Source organism: Dipodomys merriami, unplaced genomic scaffold (assembly GCF_024711535.1).
Source record: "Dipodomys merriami isolate MVZ:Mamm:240054 unplaced genomic scaffold, mDipMer1.0.p SCAF_29, whole genome shotgun sequence".
Taxonomy (NCBI): domain Eukaryota; kingdom Metazoa; phylum Chordata; class Mammalia; order Rodentia; family Heteromyidae; genus Dipodomys; species Dipodomys merriami.
In genome coordinates this window covers 15,346,826-15,363,782 of record NW_027204381.1, presented here as the reverse complement: position 1 = coordinate 15,363,782, position 16,957 = coordinate 15,346,826, and the positions used below count along the sequence as shown (strand labels likewise).

At 48.2% G+C, this 16,957-nt stretch overlaps 1 protein-coding gene across 4 annotated transcripts in view; it reads right to left on the bottom strand.

Moving 5' to 3' along the window:
- Nucleotides 1-16,957, bottom strand: part of Dixdc1 (DIX domain containing 1) — a 71,873-nt gene that overhangs the window by 29,842 nt on the left and 25,074 nt on the right. For 3 of the 4 annotated variants that reach the window (XM_070038425.1, XM_070038428.1, XM_070038427.1), the window contains 5 exons: nucleotides 15,229-15,354; nucleotides 10,074-10,305; nucleotides 9,391-9,498; nucleotides 3,702-3,814; nucleotides 1,238-1,386 (listed from right to left, as the gene is read on the bottom strand). In XM_070038425.1, coding sequence (XP_069894526.1) covers nucleotides 1,238-1,386; nucleotides 3,702-3,814; nucleotides 9,391-9,498; nucleotides 10,074-10,305; nucleotides 15,229-15,354 — 728 coding nt within the window. The remainder of the gene's footprint in view (nucleotides 1-1,237; nucleotides 1,387-3,701; nucleotides 3,815-9,390; nucleotides 9,499-10,073; nucleotides 10,306-15,228; nucleotides 15,355-16,957) is intronic. The other variant, XM_070038426.1, reaches the window with a different exon arrangement.

The following is a 16,957-nucleotide window of genomic DNA, read 5'->3' as shown; positions in this document are numbered from 1 at the left end:
TTGGCTATAGAATTTCTCCCAGACTGAGAAATTTAAACCAAACTGAAAGCCAGACCGATATCCATGTTTATATCATGCAAATTATCCCAAGGAAAACTTGGGTATAATCCAGATGTTCTCCATGGACTACTTCCCAATAAAGCACAGAAGAACAACAACAAATCTGTTCAAGTATTCCTTATGCAGGAAGGGCATTTAAATGATCCACAAGGCCTCTCAAGCCAGAGATCTTAAAAATAAAGAGCAAATGTTGCAGAAACCAACAACTTTCATTGGGACTAGTTAGGCAGTGCATATACTCCTCCAACCTCTCTTGGTTCCTGGGCATACATTATGCAAATTGTTTTACTACCAATCTTCCCCCCTCCCCTTTTCCTTTGGAAATTCTTTGTGTCCCCACCCTGTGGCTAGCTGACTAGGAGCACGCCCTCCATTGCCTGCCGGCTGCCAGAGCCACACACATAATGTGGGCTTTGTTTACGTGTCCATAAATATTTCACAATTCAGAAAGCAGTGCAGTTCCCAGCACAAACAGAAAGGAATACGCCTGGGCAATTCCAGGGTCATCAGCACACGACAAGGACTCCCCCCAAATGCAGACGGTGGCACAAAGGCACAGGATTGCCGGGGGCATTAGGGGTGGACAGTATGTCAAGTGGGTCAGCCAGTCTCTGGGGGACATTTGCCGAGCTGACACTGCAGGTATAGGAAACACTGAAGGGCTTTGTTGCTCAGGAGAGCCTCTTCTACCTGATCCTCATACCCTGGCATCCACTTACCAAGGCCCAGGAGTGAGCCAAAACCTGTGGCTACACTCGAGTGGAAGCCTGGCAGCATGGCTGGCTCCTCCACCTTTCCTACCGCAGAATGCCCGGGAGAAAATTCCTGAGCATTCACTGTGCCATTCTTTGCTGAAAGCTGCAATTGCAGGTCTGTAGCCGCATGAAAGAGAAACCCACCTGTGCGGCAGAGTTAGAATAAGGGCTGATGAGGGGTCCATAATGGCTCCGCAGCTTGCAGAAATCCTAACAGCCGCACTAGGGCAAACAGTCCACAAGTCCATTTAAAGCCCTCACACAGAAGGAATTTTTTCTCCTCTAGAAATATAAACTGCCCACCCCCCTCCTTCAACTCTGACTTCATAAACAACTAAAATCTGGTCTTTTCCAGCTGGCATGAGCGGCAAAAACAATAATCAGCTGGTGCACCGAGGACAAATGGCAAGCGAAAGAGCTACCTGTAGTCCTGATATCATTTTCTTTGCTTCCTCCATTTCTTTCTCCAAATGCTCTTGTTGTTCCAACAGCTGTTCTTCCCATGAGGTTTCCAGATAGGCAGCAGGGCTCCCTGGCTGCCAGTCTCGGCATAAGGGAGAGCCTGTCTCCTCTACAAAAGGAAAGGAGGGAGGGTAGTCCATGTTGGAGAACACTGATTTGCCGGCCCAAAGCATTCAGAGTACTTCACAGGTTCAGGTCACCTGCCTTCTGAACCTGTCTGCACAAACAAACCAAACTCACCACCAGGTGGGGTTGCAAAGCATGAAGAACTGGCTGTTAACACCCAGTCCAGGAGGAATCACTCAGGCTGAGGGACAGTTACCTCAGGACCCTTGTGAAGAGAGCCTTGATGTGGACATATAGGTTCTACGCTTAATTGTCTAGAACTCCCAGAGCCTAATGTTACCAGGAACAAAGAGAGGGGCTGTCAGATGTAACAAAATAAAATAAAGTAAAATAAAATTCCTGTTGATTTGGAGCATTCAATTCAAGACCATTCTTCAATATTTCTTTGACTTCTTTGCATATAATTGGAGCCTCTTCGACATAACTGTGAGCCATACTGGAACCTAACTAGTAAAGCTATTTAGTACCGTTAATACTAAACTGTTATACTATTAATAGTAAAATATTTAGTACTGTTAGTGGGTTTTGTTTTATTTTACTACTTTAGTTTGTTTTTGTTTTTTGTTTCTGCCAGTCAGGGAGCTTGAACTCTGGGACTGGGAGCTGTCCTTGAGCTTTTGTGCTCAAAGCTAGTGCTCAACCACTTGAGCCCCAGCTCCACTTCCAATGTTTTTGCGGCTAATTGGAGTTTCTTAGACTTTCCTGCCCAGGCTGGCTTTGAGCCAAGATCCTCAGATCTCAGCCTCCTGAGTAGCTAGGAATATAGGCATAAGCCACTGAGACCCAGTCTTATTTCCCTACTTTTAAGACCTCTTGGCTCACTCTGGTGTCCTCATCCATTTTATCCTAATTATATGCATAGTCATTTAAAACTCATTATTTTTACTCTTAAGAGGAATGTAGGGCTGGGAAGTGGCTCGGTGGTAGAGAGCTTGCCTTGCATGCATGAGGCCCTGGGTTTGATTCCTCAGCACCACATAAGCAAAAAGAAAAAAGCCAGAAGTGGTGCTGTGGCTCAAGTGGTAGAACGCTAGCCTTGAGCTGAAGAGCTGAGGGACAGCGCCCAGGTCCAGAGTTCAGGCCCCACGACCGGACCCAAAAAAAAAAAAAAGAGAGAAAAGGGGAATGTAGTAATTCCTCTAGGTTGTAGTAAAGATTCAAAAAGATAACTTATGTGTTGGGCTTGGTGGTACCCAGTCCAGAAAAAGTACTCAATAAATATTCTCCTTCCCTCCACGTCTCCCCAAGGCCTAAGAGTTTCTTTGGTACTAACGCCAGGGCTGAATTAAAGCAGAGTTTTAGAAGAACTGAATTCTAGTTTTTCTTCCTAGGGATTTGGTTTCATGACAATCTTTATGGGTGAATGAAATTCAGTCTAACTCTTTTTTTTTTTTTTTGGGTCCAGTCGTGGGGCCTGAACTCTGGGCCTGGGCGCTGTCCCTCAGCTCTTCAGCTCAAGGCTAGTGCTCTACCATTTGAGCCACAGTGCCACTTCCGGCTTTTTTCTCTTTGCTTATGTGGTGCTGAGGAATCAAACCGAGGGCCTCAGGCATGCAAGGCAAGCGCTCTACCACTGAGTCACCTTCCCAGCCCCTCAGTCTAACTCTTGTGCTTTGCTTCTTTCATAGTTCATGTTTAAAGAAGAGAAAAATTAAAACAAGTGAGACAGACCAAAAAGTCTAAACAAAAGAACCTTTTTGTAGTCCTTTCTGTGTCCCTCAATCCCTACCCCACGTAGACCTGTGCTCTGCTGAACATTCTTACAGCATCTTGGTTCATACTATATATTCCCAGCCCAATTTAAAGTAGGAAAATACCAAAATTATTATTGTAAATCAGAATAATAAAAAATTGTTTACTCAACTAAGGCATTGAGACAGTCATCTGTCCCAATATCATTTCCTAATTCACAAGCAGCAAGCTACACAAAATCCTTGTCTACATGGATAGAAGAGTCATTTTGGTGTTTGTATGTGGCCAGTACTGGGGCTTGAACTCAGGGCCTCACATTCTTGCTCAGATTTTTTCATTTCAGGTGGCACTCTACCATCTTTAGGTCTGGCTTTCTGCTAGTTAATTGTAAATAAGAGTTTCACTGACTTGTCAGCCTAGACTGGTCAAACTGAGATTTTCCAATCTCAGCCCCTGAATAACTAAGATTATAATTTTGAACCACCAGTATCTGGCTTGGTCGCAAAACCGGGGAGCTTAGACAGGCAGGTAGGTTGTCAAGACCTCCAAACTTTCCAAAAGCTGAGGCCTTTCCTTGAGCCAGCCCAGGCAGCAGACAGACAGTACCTGTTCTGTTCTCTATTCCTTCAGAGGGAATGATCACAAACTCTGCCTTCTCCTCCGCCTGGGTTATAATGGATTCACTCTTCGCACTGTGAATTGGACTGGGTGAAGTCAGGCTGTGGTCAAAGAAAAAAAAAAGAGCAACAATGATTATGAACAGTTGTCTAGAAGCCAAACTTCAAAATTTATCCCAGAGACGTTCTTATTTTTCTTACTCTGAGTGCCTAACATACCTACCCCATAGTAAAAACGAATATTCGTTGAAGACAACTTTGTTGAATGAATGAAATGTACATTGATTGAATGAACAACCTAGTCCTACATAGTCTATTCTACAACGAGGCTGCTGTTAAGCATAACTAACTGACAAATTATCAGGACAGGCAATCTGACTTTTTTTTTTAACTTTTCAGTTTTGTTTGGACTTTGGTTGGTGGTGGTGGTAGTTTTTTGTTTGGGGGGGTCAGTTTTGGGATTTTTTTGGTGCTGGTCCTGGAGCTTGACCTCAGGGCCTACCTGGGCAATGTCCTTGAGCCACAGCTCCACTTCAGGTTTTTTGGTAGTTTATTGGAGATGAGTCTCAAGGGTTGGCTTCCAATCCTGATCCTCATATCTCAGCCTCCTGAGTAGCTAGGATTACAAGGCATGAGCCATGAGAGCTAGCTGTTTTTTACCTCTACCACCACCGTGCAGTATATATCTTAGTAGCTGGAAGGAAATGACATTTCCAAAAACGGTGATCTCGCAAAAACCACCAGTAGAGCAATCATAGATCAGATGTAGACTGACCCCACAGGAGTGGACTGCATAGAAGGTATTTGGGGGTAGTAATTGCAGGAGAGTATACACTGTTGCAAGATTTGGAGTGACTTATCCACAATTAAGTTGGAACATGGTAAGAAGGGTAGTAGGTCAAAAGGAGAAATACATGTCGGAGTGGTTTAAAAAAAAGTTTCCTTGATTTACTCTCACCAAAGAAGTATTTATATTTCTTTTTTTTTTTTTTTTTTTTTTTGTCGGTCGTGGGGCTTGAACTCTGGGCCTGGGCGCTGTCCCTCAGCTCTTCAGCTCAAGGCGAGCGCTCTACCACTTGAGCTACAGCGCCACTTCCGGTTTTCTGGTGGTTTATTGGAGATAGGAGTCTCACGGTCTTTTCCTGCCCGGGCTGGCTTTGAACCGCGATCCTCAGATCTCAGCCTCCTGAGTAGCTAGGATTACAGGCGTGAGCCACCAGCGCCCGGCAGTATTTATATTTCTGACAAAGTAGTTTCAAATTTCCCTCAGAAAGCTGTGAAAAAAGTCTTAAGTTCTATTGTAACTGCCAGCCTTGGAAGGAACAGTCCAGATCTTCAGGGGAGCAGGCTTTACACCTCCAGAACAGCAGCAAATGGACAAGACAAGATAGGAGCGTGGGACTAATGCTTCAGCTATTGGGGAAAGGGAATCTGAAGAGCGGTTTCTCTTTGCACTGCACCTTGAGAACATGCGCACTCAAACAATCTCAGGGGCTGCAGGGCTGCAGGCTCAGCCCCTCTTAGGAATTCTTACCAAATCCATCACCCAGACAACAGTCAAAGTGTCTAGGAGTCACTGACCCACTTAATGTGCCCCTAAAGTCTCCCAGGCTAGTCCTCAAAACCAGGAGCAGGAAAGTTTCATCTTCTAGAAACAAGTGAAAAACAAGAGCCAGAGATTTCAAAACCAGAGGACTAGTGTCTCCTTCTGCTCAAAGTCCACAGTGGAAGAGCTCTGTTAGGAATGATCTCAATCCATATTACCTTCTCATCCCTCTTGAAACTACAGGGGGGAAAAATGTCGTTTGGGCTATTTTGAACTAAAGTTGCTTTATCATGTCTAGATCGATCTACAACTCAAGTAGGCAAAGAGGTGAGGGTCACTAGGAAATGGTATTCTGAAATGAGAACTCTTTTTCATCCAACGCTCGCTGCTTAGGCAATCTGACTTGCAAGCCAACTCTGCTAGAAGAACTCTGGGCTAAAGGTCCCATGCCCTTTTAAAGAGAATAGACAGATGTGTGACTGTTCAGGCTCAGCATTTACGTTTGAAATGGGATCCAGGTGCAGGAAGAAGCCTACACCAGCTGTTCCTCTTTGCAGAAGAAGACACGCCGTTCTCAACTGACAAGGTGCTGAGAACTACAGGTTCCACTGCCGGCACTCGACTGGACCGCTGGAGGTAGGTGCCAGACAAAGGGGGGCGGGGGGGGGGCGGATGTGTGTGTGTGCCAATCTAGGGTGCTGGAAAACTGCTTTCCTAAAAGCACGGACGCATGCTCGGCTCCACCTCCTTCCTCCGAGGAGGGCTGTCTCCCATACAAGGGCAGAAAGGGGCGGGAGTCAGGGTACCCAGCCCCGATGGGGGAGTGGCGGAACCGCCAGAGGAAAACAACATTTTCCTTTCTTGAATGGAGGCTGCCCGGGTGAGGCCAGAGAGAGAGAGACAGAGAGACAGAGAGACAGAGAGAGAGAGAGAGAGGTAAGGCCAGGGAAGTAGACGTGGCCTGCCCGAGGGCTCCAGGGAGGAGAGCCCTGGGGTGCAGCCCCGGGTACCTGCTGGCCAGGGACGTGGCGTCCTCTGCCCCAGGCCGGAGAAGCGCATCTCCACGCGAGTTAATCTTAGGGCGCGGGCTCCCGCGGATGAGCTCAGGAGTCCCATTTCGTCCACAAACAGTCGCCCACTTCGACACCCTAACCCTGTCCGAGGTCCCAGGCCGGGGTGACGCTGCTGAATTCCCACCGATCTAATGGCTCTCCGACCCCAATTTACCAAGCAAGCGACACCCCACCCCACCCCGCAAATCCCATCCGGTGCCGAGGCAGGGCGAGGGGGCCGCTCCTTCCCCTACAGCTGGCTCCGAAAACCCCGCATTTTCCAGCGCGGATGCGGGGCCGGCCGCAGCCCGTTCTCCCCGGCGTGCCGCGCCCCCCCCCCCGCGCCCCGGCCCCCCGCGCGCCCCGCGCCCCCCGCGCGCCCCGAGCTCACCATTTGACCTGCGTCCCGCCCATCGCCCCTCCGCGGCTTCAGCGAGCGCGCCGCCCGGGCTGGGGCTGGGGTGGGCGGCCGGGCGTCACAGCGCCCCCAAGCTCGGGCATAGCCCCCCGAGGGGCGCGAGCGAGGACTTCGGGGACAAGCCCCCCGCCGGGGTCCCCGGAGGAAAGGGGGGCAATGGCGGGGCCCCGGGGACCGGGACGCCCCTGGGTGCGGAGCGCGCTAGCCGGCGGCTCAGACCCCGCCGAGGCCCGGCCTCCCCTCGCCGGCGGCGCCGGGTCCCCAGCAGCCGCATCCCGGGCTCGGCCACGCGGCGCCGGGCATCCCCGCGGGCGGCCGCGTCTCAGCCCATGCCCGGCCCGCGACGCTCCCGCGGCTCGGGCTGCGCGCCGACCCCGCTCCGCACCGCCCCGCGCCGCCCCTCAATCCCGCCCTCCGCGCCCCCGCCCTCCCCCGGCTGTCACCGCCCGCAGCGGCGCCGGGCAGAGGTAGGGGCGGGGCGGGGCGGGGTGGGGGGACCGGGATGGGGGGAGGATGGGGAGGGAGCCCCCCCGAAAAGCGCGGGTGGGGACGGGGGTGTGGGGAGGGGGGCGGGATAGGTGCGAGGGGGTAACGGGGAGAGGTGAGCCCGAGATGGAGGGGGACGGGGGGGGGGAGGGCAGGAAGACTGGGCTGGGGAGGGGGAGTTGAGCCCCTGGACGGGCCGGGGAGGGGCGAGGGAGGGGCTGCGGGTGGAAGAACCCGAGCGGGTGCTGGTGGTCCCGTCGGCGCAGCGTGGAAACGTGGCTGCCCTCCCGGGTTCCCGAGGACGCGGGCCGGGGGCAGGTCGGGCCGCAGGGAGCCCGGCCCAGCTCCCGACAGGGGAGGCCGACGGGACGGGGACGCGGGCTCGCCCCAGGAAAAAAAAAAAAGTAGAATCCCCAACGCCCTTCGCCTTCCCCTTCCCCTCCGGCGTTTCTGGGCCTCTGGTCCCCCCAACTTAGGATCGTTTCGTGGGGATGTGCTGGAGAGGCTGGCCGGAGGTTCAGGGAGCAACAGGCGGGCAGAGCCGTGCCTAGGCTCGCCTGCGGCCGCGGAGGAAGAGGACGGACACCAGGGCTGGCTTTCAGATCATCTTCAGAGCCTCTCCCCACCCCAAACAGGAGCCTCCCAGGGCGGGGAGGGGACGGAGGAGAGGTCACAGGGCCATTTAGGTGGGCTCCCAGGACAGAAGGGTGGCTGTGCAGAGCCTACTGGGTCTCCAGTAGCTGTGACAAGCCCTCCCCTCCGCTGGTTCCAGGGACAAACAAGAGGAGAGCTAATTGAGCCTCCCAGAGAGCGGAGTGAAGGACCAGCATTACAAGAAAATGGCAAACATCAGGGTAGAGAGAATGCTCAGGGAGTGCATAGAAGGCCTACAGGCAGGCAGGAAGCAATAGACTTCCTTATACAAGGAAACATCTCCGGATTCTGTACCAAGTGATAATCCAAACAACCAATCAAGGAAGCAATGGTTTAGAATCTCATTCAGAAGGCGCCATTGCTTAATGGATATAGGTTTTCCTTGGGGCTGATGAAGATAAGATTCATTAAACTGGATGATTACACAGCTTTCCTAATGGAAGGTACTAACTGGCACTGAACTGAACATTTTAAAATGTTTGTGCATTTTATAAATAAAAAGTTGAACCAAGTTACCAGTATATTAAAATGCTCGTAAGTTCCATATGGCTTCAATAAATTAGGCAGGTTTTTTTTTAAAATCAAAGTAGACCAATAGGCAATTTGGGGGGAGGGAAGTAGGAAGAATAAACAAAGACACATAACAATACATGTACAAAACAACTAGATTGAAGGGAAACAGGCTATGCTGGGATGGGGTAGGAAAGAAAAGGTCACCAAAGCATGAATTACTTATGATTCAGCACCAAAATCAAGTTAGGAAAAAAAATAACTGATGTGATCTGGGGATGTGTTTATAGGAGAGTAATCCTTTTCTGCCACTACACTTGGCATTGACCAGGCTTTTATTAGAGCAGAGTGTACTGTTCCAGTCTGTGCACCACCTCCCCACTACAGTCATAAACATCATTAGCCCGCTCACATGCATCCTAATCTGCCACAATTCTCAGACCTGTAAGTGAACATGGAAACACGGGTGCTGAGACAACTCGGCACCATTTCCCCTCTTGTTATGAACTTTACACAGCTGTCTCAGACCCTAGTTACAGGACAATGCTGTAGAACTGGCTGTCTTAGACACAGGCAGCTGATGAGATACAGATGCCAACCACTGGGCCCCCGTGTGGTGACAGGTGAGCATTGGCACTGGGGCTCGGACAGCTCACCAGCACCTTACACAGGGATGCTGAGGTCTGATCCTTTCATGCCAAACACAAATTGAGGGAAGAAAGTGTGTGTGTGTGTGTGTGTGTGTGTGTGTGTGTGTGTGTGTGTGTGTGTGTGTGTGTGTGTGTGTGTGTGTGTGTGTGTGTGTGTGTTTTCGTGCGCCTGCGCCTGCACAATGTGGTTAGGGACTGAACCCAGAGCAGACACACGTTTGGCAAGAGCTCTACCATTAAGCTACACTCCAGGGACACCCCTGCTTTACTGGTGTTGTGTTGTTCTTTAAAGTTGAGAACCCTACAAAGCTCCAAGAACGCAGCTTTCAGACAAGACAGTGGTGGTAGAGAACCAAGCTTACCTGGAGCAGCTGGACTCTGACGGGGACCTCTGCTGTCCTTCATACTGCTGCACCAGCGCCCGCACGCTCCAATATGGATTCTCGATCTCCTCATCCATGCTGCTGTTCCTAGAGCCAGGGAATGCAGCAAGGGGGAAGGTCAATTTCAAGTACTGACACCCAGCCACTCGGAACACATAAGACAAAACCTTCACTCAAAAGCACCTTATGCTAAGGAGGGAAGGAACACAGAGACAATCTCCGCAGTACCCCGGGTTGTGCTCTCCCTACACACAGGCAGACGACCTCTGACATGCAACCTGCCCTGACTCTACAGGGCAGCCTGGCCTTCTGGACACAATCCAGGGTACAGCCTCCCACACGTGGACCACTGCGTATCTCCCAGTGCAGAAAACATACTGTGCCAAAGTATATGTTGAAATTCTAGGCACCAGAGCAAAAAAAAAAAGAAAAAGAAAAAAAAGGTACATACATGGCTCCTTTACATTGTGCTAACAACTGCAAAATAAACATCTCTAAAGAACTTTTCTCTTTTGATATGTCCTCCCCTATCCCCATTCTGTGTTCTTTTCAGTAGTGTGGGGCTGGTGAGGAGGTCTTTTCATCTATACCCCTGTGCTACCTGAGAGAACTAGCCAGCGAGAGGTCAAGTTCAAGTTCTTATCCCCACCATCCACCCTTACCTCTGTCTGTATCGAAAGACATCCCGTCCGGACCGTGACATGTCATGGCACACATCGGCCAGAGCAGCAGCTGCTCCCTGGGCCACAGCAGTGGCGCAGTGTGGTTGGTGACTTTGCAGAGACATTCTAGAATCTCGTCCATGGCTCACAGTCCTGTTAGAGCCAGGTTTAAAATGAGCTGCCAAGGCAAGAACCAGCCTCATGATGGACTTCAGGTTTCCTTCCACAATATCTGAAGGAAAGAACAGACCAAGAAGTCTTCAGCAGGAAACAAAGGCCGCAGACTTGGGTGTCTGACACATGACACAGGCAAGAGGCAAGTAAAGCATTCGAAGGTCTGTCTTCACAAAGCCATGTTCCACGAGAGAGGCAGGTTAAAAAAATTACAATGAGGTATAATAAGAACAATACAGGACTGGGCTGGGAAAGTGGCTCAGTGGTAGAGCGCTTGCCTTGCATGCATGAGGTTCTGGGTTCGATTCCTCAGCACCACATAAGCAGAAAAAGCTGAAAGTGGTGCTATGGCTCAAGTAGTAGAGCGCTAGCCTTAAGCTGAAGAGCTGAGGGACAGCGCTCAGACCCAGAGTTCAGGCCCCACAACCAACAACAACAACAACAACAAAAAGAATGCTTCTAAGCCAGGCACCGGTGGCTCACACCTGTAATCCTAGTGACAGGAGGCTGAGATCTGAGGATTATGGCTCAAAACCAGCCTGGGAAGGAAAGTCTGTGAGATTCTGATCTCCAAAATACAGGAGTATAGGCATCTTAGAAGGCTCAGGGATGGATTCCTAGAGTGAGTGAGTCCTCAGCTGAGACCTGATTGATGAAGAGTGCTTCAACGGATGGTATAGAGGGGAAAATCCAGGAGAAGGAATGGTAGGTGAGAAGTTTTACAGGACAGACAGCAACTTAGGAGAGCTGTGCTATCTATACCCAACACGGAACCTCAAGTCACAGGTGGCTACTGAGCACTTTAAACATCACTTCTCTGAAATGAAATTGTGTAGTAGGGTTTGCACTGTGTTAAGTGCCTCACACACACAGGCATGCGCACACACACACATACAAGAAAATATCACACTGCATTTGATATAAAAGTAGTATGTCAAATAGCTCAATAACTTATTTTGATCTCATGGTGAGTGATAATATTCTGGATGTATTGTGTTAGACAAAGTATATTAGCAAAATTAATTTCAGTTGTGTTTTTTTGTTGTTTTGGGGGGGGGCTGGGGGTCTGGTCATGGGGCCTGAACTCTGGGCCTGGGCACTGTCCCTCAGCTCTTCAGCTCAAGGATAGCACTCTTCCACTTGAGCCACAGAGCCACTTCCAGCTTTTTTTTTTCCTGCTTATGTAGTGCTGAGGAATTGAACCCAAGGCCTCATGCATACAAGGCAAGTACTCTACCACTGAGCCACCTTCCCAGCCCAGTTGTTTCTGTTTTACAATGTGGCTATTAGAAACTTTTAAGTGACTTACATTGTGTGTCTGGAATCCTGAACTATGGAGGAGGAAGTGAAAGAAATTCAACATAAATAAGAAATAATAGAAGCCAAGCATGGTGATGTACATGCGTAATCCCAGCTACTCAAATGGCAGAAGTAGGAAGATTGTTTTCTGGGCCAGCTCAAGCAAAAGCATAAGACCTGGCTGGGGGGCATGGCTCAAGTGGGACAGTGCCTGCCTACCAAGTATAAGGCCCTTAGTTCAAAGCTCCAGGGCACCAGGGTCAAGAAGAGAGAAGAGGGCTGGGAAGGTGGCTCAGTGGTAGAGTGTTTGCCTTGCATGCATGAGGCCCCGGGTTCAATTCCTCAGTACCAGAAAAAGCTGGAAGTAGTGCTGTGGCTCAAGTGGTCGAGCACTAGCCTTGAGCTGAAGAGCTTAGGGACAGTGCTCAGGCCCCACAAACGACAAAAAAAAAGGAGAGAGAAGAAAGGTAAAACAGGAGGAAACAGAGGTTGCAACGGTCATGTGGGACCGGCTGAGCCATAGGGAATATTCTGGATTTCATCAAAGGTCCTTCAGATGCAGTCTGGTAGCACAGCCAACGTGCTCTTGGATCATTTCTGCCTGCAGCATGGAAGGCTGAGGGAGAGGGCTAATTAGGAAGTGTTTGCGCTTCTCCTGGTAAAAGACAATGATGCCCTGAGTGGCAGTTTCCCTCAAAATAGCCCACTTTACTGGGCCAGATCCCCAAGCCCTCTCCACATGGGGACCAGATCAAGCATACCACTGCACTCCACATTCTGCCCTAGAAAAGAAAAGGTGATAGATGTGATAAAAGCTAAAGCGAGGGAAATGGGTAAAATTCTATTTATTTGACTTCATACCCTTTCAAATGTGCAAAGCTTGGAAGAGCTTATTCAATACCAGTTACTGCATGCTCTCAGTGGCTGGATGACCCCAACACAGAGGAAACCAACAATTCAACATGAAAGAAGGGTTCCCCTGTTCTCTCTTTCTCATCTGACCCGCAGGAAGTCAGCCCCAGGTTTCTGACGCTGAAACAGAACCAGATATAGTCAGTTCTAGAGAATCAGCAAGAGGACCAGGCAGCCTTTACTTTCTCAGGAAATCTATATTGCTCCTTCCTCATAGCCTGGGAAAACCCACCTTCATCAGTCCACTGCACAAGGAGTCATGTGCAGTGGCCACCAAGACCCTTCTGTCCTGCCTAGGATGTACACACACACACACACACACACACACACACACACACACACACACACACACACACACACACACACACACACACACACACACACACACACACACACACACACACACACACACACACACACAAAACCTATAAAATATTTTTCTTCTAGAAAAATGGATGGACTATTTAGGAAATGTGGATCAGGAGGATCGTGGTTTTAAGGCTAGCATAGGCAGAAAGTTCTTGAAACACCCCCTCCCCGATCTCAATGAAAAAAGCTGGGCGTAGTGCTTCAAGCCTGTCAGCTCAGCTATCTATTTGAGAAGCTTAAGTAGGAGAACCACAGTTCGGTCTAGCCAGCCCAGGTGTAAACTGCCAGATTATACCTGAAGAGAGCTAAAGCAAAATGTGTAGTTCACCTGCCAAAGCAAGCATAAGGCTTTGAATTCAAAACCTATTACCATACAAGAATGAAAGGAAGAAGGAAGGAAGGAAGGAAGGAAGAAGGAAGGAAAACTATGGAAAAAGCATAGTCAAACATAGTGGTTCAAGCCTATAATCTAGCTACTTGATTCAGGGTTCAAGACCAGCCTGAGCATAAAAGTTCACCTGCCAAAGCAAGCATAAGGCTTTGAATTCAAAACCTATTACCATACAAGAATGAAAGGAAGAAGGAAGGAAGGAAGGAAGGAAGAAGGAAGGAAAACTATGGAAAAAGCATAGTCAAACATAGTGGTTCAAGCCTATAATCTAGCTACTTGATTCAGGGTTCAAGACCAGCCTGAGCATAAAAGTTCACCTGCCAAAGCAAGCATAAGGCTTTGAATTCAAAACCTATTACTATACAAGAATGAAAGAGGAAGGAAGGAAGGAAGGAAGGAAGGAAGGAAGGAAGGAAGGAAGGAAGGAAGGAAGGAAGGAAGGAAGGAAAACTATGGAAAAAGCATAGCCAAACATAGTGGTTCAAGCCTGTAATCTAGCTACTTGATTCAGGGTTCAAGACCACCCTGAGCATAAAAGTTTATGAGATTAAAAAAAAACAAGTTTATGAGATGTCATCTCACTCAGTGACTGGGCAGGTTTACATCTGCCTCTCATCTCTAGAGATACTGGAAATTGCCAACAGGAGGATCACAGCACAGCAAGTGAGACCCTACCTGGCAAACAGCCAATATAAAAAGGAGCTGAAGGCTCAAGTGGTAGATGCCTAAGTAGCAAGCACAAGACCCTGAGTCCAATCCTTAGTATCTTTAAAAAAAAAAAAAAAAAGCACAGGCCACTGGTGACTCATGCCTGTAATCCTAGCTACTCAGGAGGCTGAGATCTAAGGATTATGGTTCAAAGCCAGCTGGGGCAGAAAAGTCCTTGAGACTCTTATCTTTGATTATATACCAGAGAACCAGAAGTAGAGTGGTAGCTTAGGTAGAGCACTATCCTTGAGGAAAAATAAAACAAAAACATCTCTGAGACAGCACTCAGCCTCTGAGTTCAAGCCCCATAACCAACAAAAATATAAAACCACCATCACCATAGGTTATAATAATTTGAAATAATATTTGGTCAGGAAACCAACAGAATTTGAAAATACTATTTGTCTTCACTGATGATAAATGAAAATTCTGAAATATTTTTTCTATTCCTATTCAAACAAACTGTGATTAGTTAAATAAATAGAGAATTTCTATCTCCACCCAATGCTCCAATCCAAAGCATTTGGATTTTTTTTTTCCTGTCGTGGGGCCTGAACTCTAGGTCTGGGTGCTGTCCTTCAGCTCTTCTGCTCAAGGCTAGCGCTCTACCACTTGACCCACAGTGCCACTTCTGGCTTTTTCTAATTATGTGGTGCTGAGGAATCGAACTCAGGGCCTCATGCATTCAAGACAAGCTCTCTACCACTGAGTCACATTCCCAGTCCCAGCATTTGGATTTTGATAATCACTCCATCTCAAGAAGATACTTACTGTGCTAGGAATGTGGCTTAGTGGTAGAGTGCTTGCCTAGCATGCATGAAGCCCTTGGATTTGATTCCTCAGTACCACATACATAAAAAAAGCTAGAAGTAGGGCTGTGGCTCAAGTGGTAGAGTGCTAGCCTTGAGCAAAAGAAGCTCAGGGACAGTGCTCAGGTCCTGAATTTAAGCCCCAGGACTGGAAGGAAGAAGAAGAAGGAGGAGGAGGAGGAGGAGGAGGAGGAGGAGAAGAAGAAGAAGAAAGAAGAAGAGGAGGAGGGGGAGGGGGAGGAGGTGGAGGAAGGAGAGGAGGAGGAGGGGGAGGAGGGGGAGGAGGGAGAGGAGGAGGAGGGGAGGAGGGAGAGGAGGAGGAGGGGGAGGAGAAGGAGAAAGATACCTATCTTTATGGGGAAAAAAAAGAGTTCAAGAGGCTGTTTCTATTTCAATCCACTCAGAGCCCCTGATACAGGACCAAGGTGTAGAGGCTGTGAGCACCACTAAAGCTGAGTGTGGTCTGTCCATGAAGGACATGAAGAACATTGACCTTTAGCTGATGTCTGGTGCATACGAATCTTCTTGGAGGCCACAAACTGTAGTACTTTCTCCACATTACTCTTCATCTCCTGCTGGTTACTGGGACTCAACTGTACACCACTCAGCTTCTCTCCTGCTGTTATGAGAGAGAAAAGATACGGTGTCATAGGTGATATAATAGCCAGGAACAAGGGAGGGAATATTTGACACAATTATTTATAAGTATACAGGCAAATTAAATCTTAGAGGTTGTACTTTGGATGGGGAAGAGGAGAGTACCTTCAAAGGTTCAGATTTACCCCTGAATGCCTATGAATTTATTATGGGTACATTTATTCACCAACCATCCACCTGGGTGCCAGGCACTGCTCTGGCACAACAGAAAGCAATAGACAAGTAAATTCTTTCCCTCACCAAGTTTATATCTATAGGGATGGAAGATAACAACTAAGTTAAGTTAACATTAATATCATTTCAAGAAATGAAGCCAGGCACTGGTGGCTCATGCTTGCAGGATAAAGGGACTGGTAGGGCATAGAGAGTTAAGAGCTGCAAATAAGACCTCCACGTGGAAATATTGAATAGGAAGCTGGCTATTCATGCATAAAACTCAAGGAAAAGTTCATGGCTAAACAAACAAATCTGAGAAGAGACCCTGAAGTGTTGTGTGTGTGTGTGTGTGCTAGTCCTAGGGCTTGAACTCACAAACTGGGCACTGTCCCTGAGCTTTTTTTTTTTGGTCGGTCATGGGGACTGAACTCTGGACCTGGGCACTGTCCCTCAGCTCTTCAGCTCAAGGCTAGTGCCCTACCACTTGAGCTACAGCACCATTTCTGGCTTTTTTCTGCTTATGTGGTGCTGAGGAATTGAACCCAGGGCCTCATACATGCAAGGCAAGCACTCTACCACTGAGCCACCTTCCCAGCCCTCCCTGAGCATTTTTGTTCAAAGTTAGTGCTCTATCACTTGAGCCACAACTCCATGTCCAGCTTTTTGATTTTTGGTGTTTAACTGGTGATAAAGAATTTCATAGATTTTCCTGCCCAGGCTGGCTGCTAGCTTCGATCTTCAGATCTCAGCCTCCTGAGTAGCTGGGCCACCAGCACTAGGCTGAGGTTATTTCTATATAGCAAAGTCTCAACAAAAAGCTGTATTTAGAGCTGGGCATATGTCTGAGTGGTAGATCTGCTTAGCATGCATAGGCCCTGGATTCATCCCTTAAAACACACACACGACCTGGGTTTGGGAAAAATAAGAATATATTTTCATACTGTTTCTAGATGCACAGAATATCTCTGGAAAGAAATGTAAGGAATGTAAAACTGGCTGTTTCTAGAATGGTGAATGAGGAGCTGGTAGACAGAGGTAGAGAAAAAGGCTTTGGGCTTCATATTCTTTGGTGGCATCTGGATTTCCTACGAGCCCATGTGTAACCTATTTAAGTAATTGCAACATTAAAGGTTTCAAATGGGCTTTGGAATGAAAGCAGATCCAGGCTGTACAAACATTTTGGTACTTAGTTATGTGAGTGGAGAGTTGCTTAGCTTCTCTAAACTTTACAAATGGAGTAAAACATTAGTATGGGTTGGCTATGCCTAATCCAGATGGTGCTCAAAAAGTTTCAGATTTTGGAGCACTGCATATTTCAAATATTTGGATTAGTAATGCTTAAATGATAAGTGGTTAAATTATAGTCAAATATTCCAAATTTTTTTAAACTATGACATGTAAAACATTTT